At 39.4% G+C, this 14,388-nt stretch overlaps 1 protein-coding gene across 4 annotated transcripts in view; it reads left to right on the top strand.

Annotated features, from left to right (window-relative positions):
- Positions 1 to 14,388, top strand: part of LOC128659723 (oocyte zinc finger protein XlCOF6-like) — a 139,789-nt gene that overhangs the window by 96,318 nt on the left and 29,083 nt on the right. For 3 of the 4 annotated variants that reach the window (XM_053713301.1, XM_053713300.1, XM_053713299.1), the window contains one exon: positions 6,171 to 6,275. The exons of the other annotated variant lie outside the window; for it this stretch is intronic. In XM_053713301.1, the coding sequence (XP_053569276.1) occupies positions 6,171 to 6,275 (105 nt within the window). The remainder of the gene's footprint in view (positions 1 to 6,170; positions 6,276 to 14,388) is intronic. 4 annotated transcript variants of the gene reach the window in all.

Raw genomic sequence — 14,388 nt, 5'->3', positions numbered from 1 at the left:
TGGGATAAAAGTCTGAGGGGTTTCTGAAACCTCCAAATGAATTAATAGTATTTGATTCAGTGTTTTGTGTACCTTCCCTAAATAGATGTTCAAGTGTGAGAGTATCACATACCTCACTAAATGTTGATTTAGTGGTTTTAAGTGTGGAGGATACTTCTACTTTAGGAAGTTCAGTGTTAGTCACCAGCGAGTCTGGTTCCCCTTGATAGTGTTTCTTCAAAGTAATATTCCTAATCAATTTATTGACATCCAAAAGTGTTTTAAATATATCAAAATTACTCGTAGGGGAAAAATTTAAACCATAGCTGAGTACAGATAATTAGGCAGGTATGAGTATATATTTTGATAAATTAACAACATTTTCAATTATTTGTATTTTTGTTTCCCCCTGTTCCCTCTGTTGCCTCTCAGATGGTATCGTTCCTGACCCCCTTGTGCCCCTGATCCTATCCCTGTTTTCTGTTGAGGAAGGCAAAAAACCTGAGCCAGATTTAATTTGTCTTCATTAGAGACATTAGGGCCCTGTGCGTGTGTACCCACTGTTTCAGTTACATAACCAGACTGCTGTATGCAGAAACTAATCACCCACATAAGATATTTATAGAGACACTATTCCATTATATAGGCTTAGGCTCCGTCTTTGAGGATCACTGCTTTTCCTTATCTTTGCATTATAATTAGGCTGACCATATTGCCGCTTTAAAAAGAGACACATATGAAAAATACATATGTCAGGGCTGTTTTCAGGGCTGTTTAAAGAAATGGTTTTGTATAAGAACCCTCACATATGTATTTTTCATATGTGTTCCTTCTTAAAGCGGCAATATGGTCAGCCTAATTATAACCCCTTTTTGGAGCTGTTGAGAGACAACACCAGAGGAAGCAGCTTGCTTATAAAAGCAGCGCAAATACACTATCTCTAGTTCAACAGTTAATTGGCTATACATGACCAGACCAGACTAGCTAACTTGCTATACATGACCAGACTAGCTAATTGGCTATACATGACCAGACGCTAACTGGCTATACATGACCAGATTAGCTGACTGGATATACATGGCCTGACCAGACTAGCTAACTGGCTATACATGGCCAGACTAGCTAACTTGCTATACATATCCAGACTAGCTAATTGGCTATACATGACCAGAGGCTAACTGGCTATACATGACCTGACCAGACTAGCTGACTGGATATATATGACCTGACCAGACTAGCTAACTTGCTATACATGACCAGACTAGCTAATTGGCTATACATGAACAGACCAGCTAATTGGCTATACATGACCTGACCAGACTAGGTAACTGGCTATACATGACCAGAGGCTAACTGGCTATACATGACCAGACTAGCTGACTAATTATACATGACCTGACCAGAGTAGCTAACTGGCTATACATGACCAGACTAGCTGACTGGTTATACATGGCCTGACCAGAGTAGCTAATTGGCTATACATGACCTGACCAGACTAGGTAGCTGGCTATACATGACCAGAGGCTAACTGGCTATACATGACCAGACTAGCTGACTAGTTATACATGACCTGACCAGAGTAGCTAACTGGCTATACATGACCAGACTAGCTGACTGGTTATACATGGCCTGACCAGAGTAGCTAATTGGCTATACATGACCTGACCAGACTAGGTAGCTGGCTATACATGACCAGAGGCTAACTGGCTATACATTACCAGACTAGCTGACTAGTTATACATGACCTGACCAGAGTAGCTAACTGGCTATACATGACCAGACTAGCTGTCTGGTTATACATGGTCTGACCAGACTAGCTAATTGGCTATACATGACCTGACCAGACAAGGTAACTGGCTATACATGACCAGAGGCTAACTGGCTATACATGACCAGACTAGCTGACTGGCTATACATGACCAGACTAGCTAATTGACTCTACATGACCAGACTAGCTAATTGACTCTACATGACCAGACTAGCTAATTGACTCTACATGACCAGACTAGCTAACTGGCTATACATGACTAGACTAGCTAACTGACTATACATGACCAGACTGGCTAACTGACTATACATGACCAGACTAGCTAATTGGCTATACATGACCAGACTAGCTAATTTGCTATAAGTTACCAGACCAGACTAGCTAACTTGCTATACATGACTATACTAGTTAACTTGCTATACATGACCAGACTAGCTAATAGGTTATACATGACTATACTAGCTAACTTGCTATACATGACCAGACTAGCTAATTGGCTATATGTGACCAGGCGCTAACTGGCTATACATGGCCAGGCTAGCTAACTGGCTATACATGACTAGACTGGCTAACTGACTATACATGACCAGAAAGGCTAACTGACTATACATGACCAGACTAGCAAACTGGCTATACATGACTAGACTGGCTAACTGGCTATACATGATCAGACTGGCTAACTGACTATACATGACTAGACTAGCTAACTGGCTATACATGACTAGACTGGCTAACTGGCTATACATGACTAGACTGGCTAACTGGCTATACATGATAAGACTGGCTAACTGACTATACATAAGACTGGCTAACTGACTATACATGACCAGACTAGCTAACTGTCTATACATGACTAGACTGGCTAACTGGCTATACATGACTAGACTGGCTAACTGGCTATACATGATCAGACTGGCTAACTGACTATACATGACTAGACTAGCTAACTGGCTTTACATGACTAGACTGGCTAACTGGCTATACATGATAAGACTGGCTAACTGACTATACATGATAAGACTGGCTAACTGACTATACATGACCAGACTAGCTAACTGGCTATACATGACTAGACTGGCTAACTGGCTATACATGATCAGACTGGCTAACTGACTATACATGATCAGACTGGCTGACTGACTATACATGATCAGACTGACTATACATGATCAGACTGCCTAACTGACTATACATGACATGACCAGACTGGCTAACTGATATACATGATCAGACCAGCTAATTGGCTATTCATGACCTTAACCTCTTTGCAGCTTGGAAAATTTCAACGACCCCATCCCACTAAACACTCTCCAGTCCTAGAGCCTTTATGACACTGCCCTACCATGGATTAAATACTACCTATCCAATTATTCCTTCGGTGTCTTCTTATACCTAAAAGATTTTATTTTGTGATTCAGACAGAGCATACAGTTTTAAAAATGTTTTCAATTTACTTCTATTCAAAGTTGCTTTGTTCCCATGAATCGTTTGTTGACTAGATACCTAGATAGGCATCAGGAGCACTACATGACAGGTAATAGTGCTTCCATCTAGTGCTCTTGCAAAATGGCTGCCTTATAGTGCTCTAGAAGTGGGCCAACTCCTAAGCAAACATTCCTGATTTTCAACAAAAGATACAAAGAGAACAAAGAAACATTCATAATGGAAGTAAATTGCAATCCAGTTGTATCTGAGGAAGGGGAGGAGCCCTTAAACATGTTGTGAGGATTACAGACCTGGCCATGGGAAGGGGAGGAGCCCTGAAACATGTTGTGAGGATTACAGACCTGGCCATGGGAAGGGGAGGACCCCTAAAACATGTTGTGAGGATTACAGACCTGGCCATGGGAAAGGGAGGAGCCCTGAAACATGTTGTGAGGATTACAGACCTGGCCATGGGAAGGGGAGGAGCCCTGAAACATGTTGTGAGGATTACAGACCTGGCCATGGAAAGGGGAGGAGCCCTGAAACATGTTGTGAGGATTACAGACCTGGCCATGGGAAGGGGAGGAGCCCTGAAACATGTTGTGAGGATTACAGACCTGGCCATGGGAAGGGGAGGAGCCCTGAAACATGTTGTGAGGATTATAGACCTGGCCATGGGAAGGGGAGGAGCCCTGAAACATGTTGTGAGGATTATAGACCTGGCCATGGGAAGGGGAGGAGCCCTGAAACATGTGAGGATTACAGACCTGGCCATGGGAAGGGGAGGAGCCCTGAAACGTGAGGATTACAGACCTGGCCATGGGAAGGGGAGGAGCCCTGAAACGTGAGGATTACAGACCTGGCCATGGGAAGGGGAGGAGCCCTGAAACATGTTGTGAGGATTACAGACCTGGCCATGGGAAGGGGAGGAGCCCTGAAACATGTTGTGAGGATTACAGACCTGGCCATGGGAAGGGGAGGAGCCCTGAAACGTGAGGATTACAGACCTGGCCATGGGAAGGGGAGGAGCCCTGAAACGTGAGGATTACAGACCTGGCCATGCCATCAGTTTTTTTGTCTCTCCACTTATATGCTTTTTTAACCACTTTTTTATTGTATTGTTTAAAGCTTAGTGTGGGGACTCATTATTTCTTCTGTACATATGCTTATGCTTTAAGATAATTTGATACTATGCTACATTGAATTGTTTTTGCTGTATTTGTTGGTGCTGTCTTTCTTTACACATACATCTATGCAGGATATAACAACATGAGTCCGAACAGTGGTTAACCGCTGTTATATCCATCATTATATTGATGGTATGAAATGATAAATATCTTTAATATGGTTTGTGATTGATCGTATGTATATGTGACAGATTTGATTATGCTAATGTGTTGTGTTTGGCTTTGCATTTATTATGTAACTTCTGCAGCTCCATTGTAATTGAAATATCATCTTGCTGCATGGATATTGTGTACGGTTTTATGACAACCTATCCGTTACTAAGTTCCACCACATGTTACGTTGTGTCATGTGACGCTGGTGTTAGTAGGTGGTAACGATAGAATGGATACAATTGCCTGGTTGCTTGCGCATATGTATATTGCTTTGTTGTTTTGTAGCCATGACGACCGTTCTCCCCACATGTTCCTGGATGATGATGGCGAGTGATGATGTAATTTATACGGGACGGCATGTGCGGAGTTCGTGTTTGCTCGTGGGCTATATAATTACAGTTTAGAGTCAGTGTAAGTACTTGTTTTTAGGTTCACATTGGGTGACCATGATTTGGCATTTGACAAAAGGGTTGTAATAACCTCGAAACGTTATGGCATTTTAACTTGATTGAAATAAAATATGAATTTTTATGAAAGTGCAGTGAGTGCCGTTGTTTTACTTTGATATCTAACTATTTTGAACGTGCACCCTGGCAGCTGCTATCATTGAAGGTCTGTGCTTATCCTCTTTGGACTTGTGTGTGTATATATATAATACAGGTATAGATATATAAAGGAATATCTTTTTAAAAATACTTAAATTTCCCCCATGTGAAAAACATTGGAATGTAAAATATTTACAGTAAAAGAGTGTAAAATGTGAATGCATTCTCAAGTTTGCATTTACTCCCAACTTGTAATATGAGCAATAGTTAGCGCGCCACTTGTAATCTAGCCTTATGTCAGTAAAGAAGCAGAATTCACAGCTCTCTTCTTACCTCACAGTAGACCTTGACTCTCCAGTAACTGCATTTTCCCTGTACCATTATTTCTCTTATAATTACAGCCGTTCCTGCACACCTTCTCTGTGAGTTACCTGTGGTAGAGTGTACTGCGTATTCGGGGATTGGTTTAACGCATTGTGTTGATTAAGAATAATAATATTAGAATACTAAAGAAGCAATGTGTTGTTATGGGTTGTAAATCTATATCAGAAACAAAATATATCTGTAGACCAGTGGTCAGAATCTGAGGAGGAAACATTGCCCACCAATTCAACAATAACTGTAGAAATTGTATTAAAGGGATACTAAACCTAATTTTTTTTCTTTCATGATTCAGATAGAGCATGAGATTTTAAGCACCTTTCTAATTTACTCCTATTGTCAATTTTTCTTTGTTCTCATGCTATCTTGATTTGAAAAAGCAGTACTGTAAGCTTTAGAGTCGGACCATTTTTTGTTCAGCACCTGGGTAGAACTTGCTGATTTGTGACTAAATGCAGCAAACCAATCAGCAAGCTCTACCAAGGTGCTGAACTAAAAATGGGCTGGCTCCTAACCTTTTATTACTGCTTTTTCAAATCAAGATAACATGAGAACAAAGAAAAATTGATAATAGGAGTAAATTAGAAAGTTGCTTAAAATTGAATGCTCTATCTGAATCATGAAAGAAAAAATGCGGGGTTAGTATCCCTTTAAGGTATCACTAATATAGATGAATACGAAAAACTGAGCCAATACACCTATACTTAATCTGTTTTCACTCCTTTATGGCAGAATTTCCAGTAGTACCAGAGAGTTTTAAAATGGAGAATGAAAAGATGGAACCCGACGATCATGTGATGACAATAAAGATTGAAAATGTTATGTCCACTGATGGTGGTGAGAATCTTCTAATTTTACTGTGTGACACTAATGTTGCATTGTAGGTGGCGCTGTTTTGCAGAAAACGTTTCTGATTCTCTAATTCTAAAATTAAAAAAAAATCAAATACTAGCTCATTATTTTAATCAGCAAAATAATGTCAATCTAATAGAATAGACCCCCATCCCGTTCCTCAAACAATGAAGATCTGATATAATAGCCCTCTGTTCCACAAATAATGCAGATCTGAAAAAAAGATACTGATATTATAACAACTAATTAAATACTAATATAGTGACTTAAGTCATTAAGTGAGTAGCCCTCGTTTTCAGTTGTACATGATAGACTTCCTTTTGCATGCCGTTTGGTCTTCAAGGGGTTTTTTTTCTAAAGAGTTTAGAGGTGAAGTCAGAGAAACAAGAGATGTACCCTGAGGATTATTTGACCACCGCAAGGATTTAGGGCACGTTTACATTGCAGATTATTACCAGTTATTTGTAGAGCACCAACAGATTCCGCAGCGCTATAAACATGTACGGTAACAATAATGGGAGATAAATGGCTAGAGGACTCTACCAAGAGATGCACATTGTAAATTATCTCTTATGAAGGTGACCTACAAAGCAGCTAGGCTTGTAGGCTTACATGCTAAGGGGGTTCAAGGAGATAACTAAAGGAGGAGAGGAACTAAGATAAGAAAATGTTAGTGTATATTATATGTATTAAACAAAAAAGAGTCCTGAGCTCTCCAGGGGTAAGTAGTAAAATATAACTTTTATTTCTCTTACTTGGTGTATTCAGTCCACGGATTCATCCTTACTTGTGGGATATTCTCAATCCCTACAGGAAGTGGCAAAGAGAGCACACAGCAAAGCTGTCCATATAGCTCCCCTCAGGCTCCGCCCCCCCAGTCATTCTCTTTGCCGCTCTAACAAGTAGCATCTCCACGGGGGTGGTAAAGAGTATGTGGTGTTAGATTTGTAGTTTTATTTCTTAAATCAAGAGTTTGTTATTTTAAAATAGTGCCGGTTTGTACTATTTACTCTGCGGCAGAAAGTGATGAAGATTTCTGCTGAGAGGAAAAAGATTTTAGCACCAGTAACTAAAATCCATTGCTGTTCCCACACAGGACTGTTGAGTACCGGAGAACTTCAGTTGGGGGGAACAGTTTGCAGGCTTAACTGCTTAAGGTATGCTCAGTCATTTTTTTCTAACAAGACCTGGTAATGCTAGAAGACTGATAGAAATCCCCATGTGGGAAGGGAAGGGAAGCCATTTTCTGAGACTCAGTATAGAAGGATGGCTTAGTTAAAAGGGCTTAAATCACTGGTGAACACTGTTATGGGTAAAATCGATTATTTTTTAATATAATCTGATGTTTGCACAAGTGTTTATCATGTTTGGAACACTTTTTAGGGGTTTTATACGCCTGGCATAATTTTAGACTCCTAATTTGGCTTAGGAAGGCCTCATAACTCCGGAGTGAAGAGGGAGAGGGCCTAATTTTCGCGCCTCAGTTGCGCAGTTCTTTTACAAGATAGCTTCATGCAGCTTCACATGTAGAGTCCAGAGATTGCAGGAGGACTACAGGGAGGCTTATTTTTGTTCCACAACTAATCCCCAAGGAAGGTAGTGTGTTAAACTGGTTGCCAGCTTCAATTTGCTCCGGTTTGGGCAATAAGGGGTTAATTGGCTTGAAACTTGGTGTGTAATCTTTTCAAAGCATTAGGATCATATGGTGTAAATTTCATAAAGATCGGATGTTTTTTTGAGATTTGGTAAAAAAGTGTGTGCTGTTTATTATTTAAAGGCACAGTAACGTTTTTTAAAAAAAAAAACATTTGTGTTTAAAGTGTGCTAAGGTATCTAAACATTTTAATGACCATGCATTGACACTTAAAAATGTAGCCCAAGATGATTTTTTGACGGAAGGTAATGAGGATAGTCCTCCTTCCTCTCCCCATGTGTCGACACCAGTTACGCCCGCGCAAGCATTGCCTAGTACCTCTAGCGCATTGGCCCCTATTACTTTACAACAATTAGCAGCAGTAATGGATAATTCCCTTGCAGTATTTTTATCCAAACTGCCTGTTTTTCCAAAAAAGCGCGATAGCTCAGTTTTAAATACAGAGGATGAGCAATCTGAAGCTTTGGATAATTTATCTGTAGTACCCTCACAAAACTCAGAAGTAGCAGTGAGGGACGGTCTGTCTGAGGGAAAAATTTCTGACACAGGAAAAGTTTCTCAGCAGGCAGAGTCAGATTCCTTAGCGTTTAAATTTAAGCTGGAACACCTCCGCGTCCTGCTCAAGGAGGGTTTAGCTACGCTGGATGATTGTGACCCCATGGCAAGGTCCCTGAAAAATTGTGTAAAATGGACAGGTTTTTAGAGGTCCCTGTATACACTGAGGCATTTCTGATCCCAAAGAGGGTGGCGGATATTGTGACTAAGGAGTGAGAGAGACCAGGTGTACCCTTTGTTCCCCCACCTATCTTTAAGAAAATGTTCCCCATAAATGACCCCAGGCGGGACGCGTGGCAGACGGTCCCCAAGGTAGAGGGCTGTTTTAACACTTGCTAAGCGTACAACTATACCAATAGAGGACAGTTGTGCTTTCAAAGATCCTATGGATAAAAAATTGGAAGGTTTGCTGAAGAAAATTTTTGTTCAGCAAGGTTTTCTTCTTCAACCAATTGCCTGAATTATTCCGGTAACTACTGCAGCGGTTTTTTGGTTCGAGGCCCTGGAGGAGTCGCTCCAGAGGGAGACTTCATATGATGAGGTCATGGATAGAATTCATGCTCTAAAGCTGACTAATTCTTTTATCACTGATGCCGCTCTCCAATTAGCTAAGCTAGCGGCGAAAAACTCAGGTTTTGCCACCATGGCCCGAAGAGCGCTTTGGCTCAAATCGTGGTCGGCTGATGTGTCGTCCAAAACGAAACTGTTAAATATTCCCTTCAAGGGGAAAACCCTATTTGGCCCAGAGCTGAAATAAATTATTTTCAGATATCACTGGGGGCAAGGGCCATGCCCTGCCACAAGATAGGCCGTTTAAGGCCAAAAACAATGCTAATTTTTGCTCCTTTCGCAACTTCAGGAGCGGACCTGCCACAACCTCTGCTGCCGCAAAGCAAGATAACGCTTCCCAGCCCAAAGCAACTTGGAAACCCCTGCAGGGCTGGAATAAGGGTAAACAGGCCAAGAAGCCTGCTCCTGCTACCAAGATAGCATGAAGGGGTAGCCCCTGATCCGGGATCGGATCGAGTAGGGGGCAGACTTTCTCTCTTCGCTCAGGCTTGGGCAAGAGATGTGTTATGTCTCAGTTTAGATTCAAAAGTTTATTCCTTTTAAATAAAGGTTTGTTGCTCTTTTTTGTGCTAAGCAAGTAATTACAACTTAAAATTACCTGAATAGACAATGTGAGTCATTTATATGACATCTTAAACTGAAGTGAAACGACTTGATTAAGTTGGAGTTAGAAACTCTTGTAAGAGTTAAGCAATGAATTCGCTCAGTTATGAGTCTTAATACCAATCTTGAGTTAAAGTAGTATCCTTCTATCTTCACGCACACACACTCAATCACACTAAAATATGTACAAATATCAGTCATACAATCTTGCACAGGAAGGCAGAAATAGTTAACTTGATAGAAGCTTATAAGTGGCAAGTCTAATAATCCACAATAGCGGAGTTAACCAAAATAACCTCTGAATAATATGCACAGACTGATCCGGTTAGGCAAATGGCAATTCAGGTGGTGCGAGTTGACCCGTGTTGATGGAATCAACGTTATATGGCTTGAGTAGTGATACATGGAACGTGGGATGTATTTTGTATGACTCAGGTAGAACCAATCTAACAGCATTGGGGTTTACAATCTTATCAATCTCAAAAGGTCCAAGAAATTGATTGTCCAATTTTTTACAAGGAACTTGTAACTTGAGGTTTTTAATAGATAATAAAACTTTGTCTCCAATTTGATAATGTGGACTCAGTCTATGATGTTGATCATAGTATCTTTTTTGATATGCCTTTGCGTTTGACAGATGAGATTTTAGAATATCTAATCTGTCCTGTAGATTGGATGTGAATTGTTGAGCACAAGGTGAACTTACTTCAGTCATAGAAAGTGCGATGGTATTTGGATTATATCCGTAAGTGGCATAAAAGGGTGTCATTTTAATAGATGCTGATATTGAATTATTGTATGAGAATTCTGCCATTGGAAGATAATCTTTCCAATCATCTTGTAAATGAGTGATGAAACATCTTAAGTATTGTTCCAAGGTTTGGTTTATCCTCTCAGTTAAACCATTGGTCTGTGGGTGAAATGCTGTGGAATATCTTGAATCAACTTTTAAAAGTTTGCATAAGGATTTCCAGAATGATGAGGTGAATTGTGATCCTCTGTCAGTGATAATAGTGGTAGGTAAACCGTGTAATTTTACTATAAAATCTAGGAATGCTGTTGCTGTCGTTAAAGCTGATGGTAACCCCTTTAGTGGTATGAAATGAGCTAAATGTGTCAAATGATCTATCACTACAAGGATTGTTGTATTTTGTTGGGAACTCGGAAGGTCAACAATAAAATCCATAGATATGGTACTCCAAGGTTTATCTGGGATTGGCAGAGGTGTAAGTAATCCTATTCGTCTTTTATGTTCTACTTTATTTCTAGCGCATACGTCACAATGCGTTACGTATTCGTAGACTGTGTGGTTCATCTTAGGCCACCAGAAATGTCTTCTAGTTAATTCGGTTGTCTTTTTGATACCAGGATGTCCGAATAGAGTACCATCATGGGTTTGTTTAAGGATTGAATTCCTGAGGGATTCAGGAATGAATAATTTTGATTTGTGGTAATATAGACCTGTCTTTAAGTCTTCTTTACAAGATGGTGGTTTATTGCAGTCACTTTGTTGAACTTCTAAGATTTCTTTTTCTATAGCAGTTAGAACGCCAATGAATTTTTCTTTAGGTATAATAGAATCTAGATTATCTGAAAGTTGTTTTTCATAAACTCTTGATAAGGCATCAGCCTTAACATTTAAACTTCCTGGTTTATAACTTATAAGGAAATTGAATCGGTCTAAGAATATAGACCATCGAGCTTGTCTTGAAGTGAGAGTTTTACTCCATTTCAAGTACTCAAGGTTTTTATGATCTGTGTAGATCAGGAATGGAAGACTGGATCCTTCAAGTAAGTGTCTCCATTGTTCCAAAGAACATTTTATTGCAAGTAGCTCTTTATCACCTATGCTGTAATTACTCTCAGCAGACGTCAACATTCTAGAATAAAAAGCTATAGGATGTGTCTCTGTCTTTTCCTTATTTTTCTGTGAAAGTATTGCTCCTATTCCAGTATTGGAGGCGTCTACTTCAAGGATAAATTGAGAGTTGAAGTCAGGTAATGCAAGTACAGGTGCTGAAGTGAATTGTTTCTTTAGTGTATTAAAAGATAACTGTGCTTCTTCTGTCCATTTATATTTCTGTTTTTTACTAGTTAAACATGTTAATGGTTTCACAATCATTGAGAAATTAGCAATAAATTTACGGTAAAAATTTGCAAAACCAATGAATCTTTGTAAGGCTTTTACAGTTGTTGGCACCGGCCAATTTATAATTGCATTTATTTTTTCTGGATCCATTTGTATTCTGTCAGGTTTTATGATATAACCTAAAAATTTGATCTCTTGTACATGAAAGGAACATTTCTCAAGTTTAGCATATAATTTGTGTTCCTTCAATCTAGTAAGTACCCAACGGACGTGTTTTTCATGTTCTTGTATGTTTTTTGAATAGATCAGAATGTCGTCTAAATATATTATAACACATACGTCTATTAGATCACGGAAAACCTCGTTAATAAAATGTTGAAAGGTAGCGGGTGCATTACTTAGCCCAAATGGCATGACATTATACTGGTACAAACCATAACGTGTCCTAAAAGCTGTCTTCCATTCGTCACCCTGTTTGATGCGTATGAGATTATAAGCTCCTTTCAAATCGAGTTTAGAATAGATGGTAGCGCCATGTAACCGTTCAAGAAGCTCAGGTATAAGTGGAAGTGGGTATCAGTCTATGGTAGGGTTATGTTTCTGTAACCATGTATACCCAAAAATGAAACTGTGTAAAGAAATAGGAATTAAATCAAATGTGATATATTCAGTATGTCCGTCTTTAGTTGTTATGAGTAAGGGTATGGTGTGGTGGGTGATAGGACCATGTTGTGTAAGAGATCCATCTATCAATTTGACAAAAACAGGTTTTGCTTTACACACATATGGAATTTTATTATTTTTAACAAAGGTACTATAAATATAGTTTCCAGAAGCCCCTGAGTCAATCAAGGCTGTGGCTTGTATGTTTCTCTGATCCCACTGTAAGGAAAAAAATATAGTCATTTGTGTGTCAGAGCTTATATGGCACAATTGAGAATTATGAGCTTGCTTACCCTTCTTTTGTTTGAGGAGTATCGGACATGTAGCAACTGTATGCTCCTTGTGAGCACAGTAGAGACATAATTTCTCCAATCGTCTCCTGATTTTCTCCTCTGGGGTGAGAGGACCCTTGATGACCCCTATTTCCATAGGTGTACTAGGAGCTGACGATCTTTCAGAAGTTGGAGTATACATGGAGTAACGTTTAGGTATAACGTCATAACCTGTTCTTTCTGCTTTTCTTTCACGAAGCCTGCGGTCCAAGGTAGTACTTAATTTAATTAAACCAGAGAGGGTTTCAGGAACCTCTAACCTAGAGAGTTCATCCTTTAAATTTTCCGAAAGTCCTAAACGAAATTGATTTTTTAAAGAAATTTCGTTCCATTGAGAGTCATTTGACCACATTTGAAATTCGGTAGTATATTCCTCGACAGTACGTTTTCCCTGTTTTAAAGAGCGCAGTTTAGTTTCTGCAGTAATCTGGGTGTTGGCATCCTCATATAAGTTTGCCATGGCGAGGAAGAAATCCTGTAATGAGTCTAATATTGGGTTATTAGTTTCAAAGAACCTATTGGCCCAAGATCTTGGTTTCCTTGCAGAAATGAAATGGTGGTGCACACCTTAATTCTTTCTGAATGATAAGTACGTGGGCGTAGAGAGAATAGCAGATGACATGCATTTTTAAAATCTCTATACTCATTACGTTTGCCAGAGAAAGGTTGAGGGTATTGTATATGTGGTTCAGGGCAGTCAGTAGTTTTTGTAGGAATGCATTCTTTAACTAAGAATCTTAATGCTACCATTTCTGCTTGTACCTCAGTTAACCCTTTGTTTAAATAATCAAGTTTCTGAAAAACATTGGTTAATTGATTTTTTACTTCCTGGGGATCCATCTTATAATCTGTATACAAGATTTCCCCTAAACTTAAGGCCTGAAGATTCTGTTATGTCTCAGTTTAGATTCAAAAGTTTATTCCTTTTAAATAAAGGTTTGTTGCTCTTTTTTGTGCTAAGCAAGTAATTACAACTTAAAATTACCTGAATAGACAATGTGAGTCATTTATATGAAATCTTAAACTGAAGTGAAACGACTTGATTAAGTTGGAGTTAGAAACTCTTGTAAGAGTTAAGCAATGAATTCGCTCAGTTATGAGTCTTAATACCAATCTTGAGTTAAAGTAGTATCCTTCTATCTTCACGCACACACACTCAATCACAAATGTACAAATATCAGTCATACAATCTTGCACAGGAAGGCAGAAATAGTTAACTTGATAGAAGCTTATAAGTGGCAAGTCTGATAATCCACAATAGCGGAGTTAACCAAAATAACCTCTGAATAATATGCACAGACTGATCCGGTTAGGCAAATGGCAATTCAGATAGAATAAAAGTACAGATATGGCAGTCTTATTTCAAGTACATGCAGTGAGCAATAATGCAGCATACGATACCGGTAACCAGTTTGTGAGAGGAGAGATGAGATGTGACCGCTGTTTAGGAAACAGCGTGGCTTGTGTGCGGCTTAGTTCCGGGACGCGGAGGCAAGTAGATCCGGATGATGGTAGGTGTCTGAAGGGGAAATAATCCAAGACTTCAGGAAATTAGAAGTAAAGCCAAAAGTACAAAATGACCTGAAAGGAAAATGAATGAGCAACAAGTAGTGGTTGTTTAACTTCAATCTT

The sequence above is a fragment of the Bombina bombina genome, chromosome 5 (assembly GCF_027579735.1).
Source record: "Bombina bombina isolate aBomBom1 chromosome 5, aBomBom1.pri, whole genome shotgun sequence".
Taxonomy (NCBI): Eukaryota; Metazoa; Chordata; class Amphibia; order Anura; family Bombinatoridae; genus Bombina; species Bombina bombina.
This window is presented reverse-complemented; position numbering and strand designations above follow the sequence as displayed.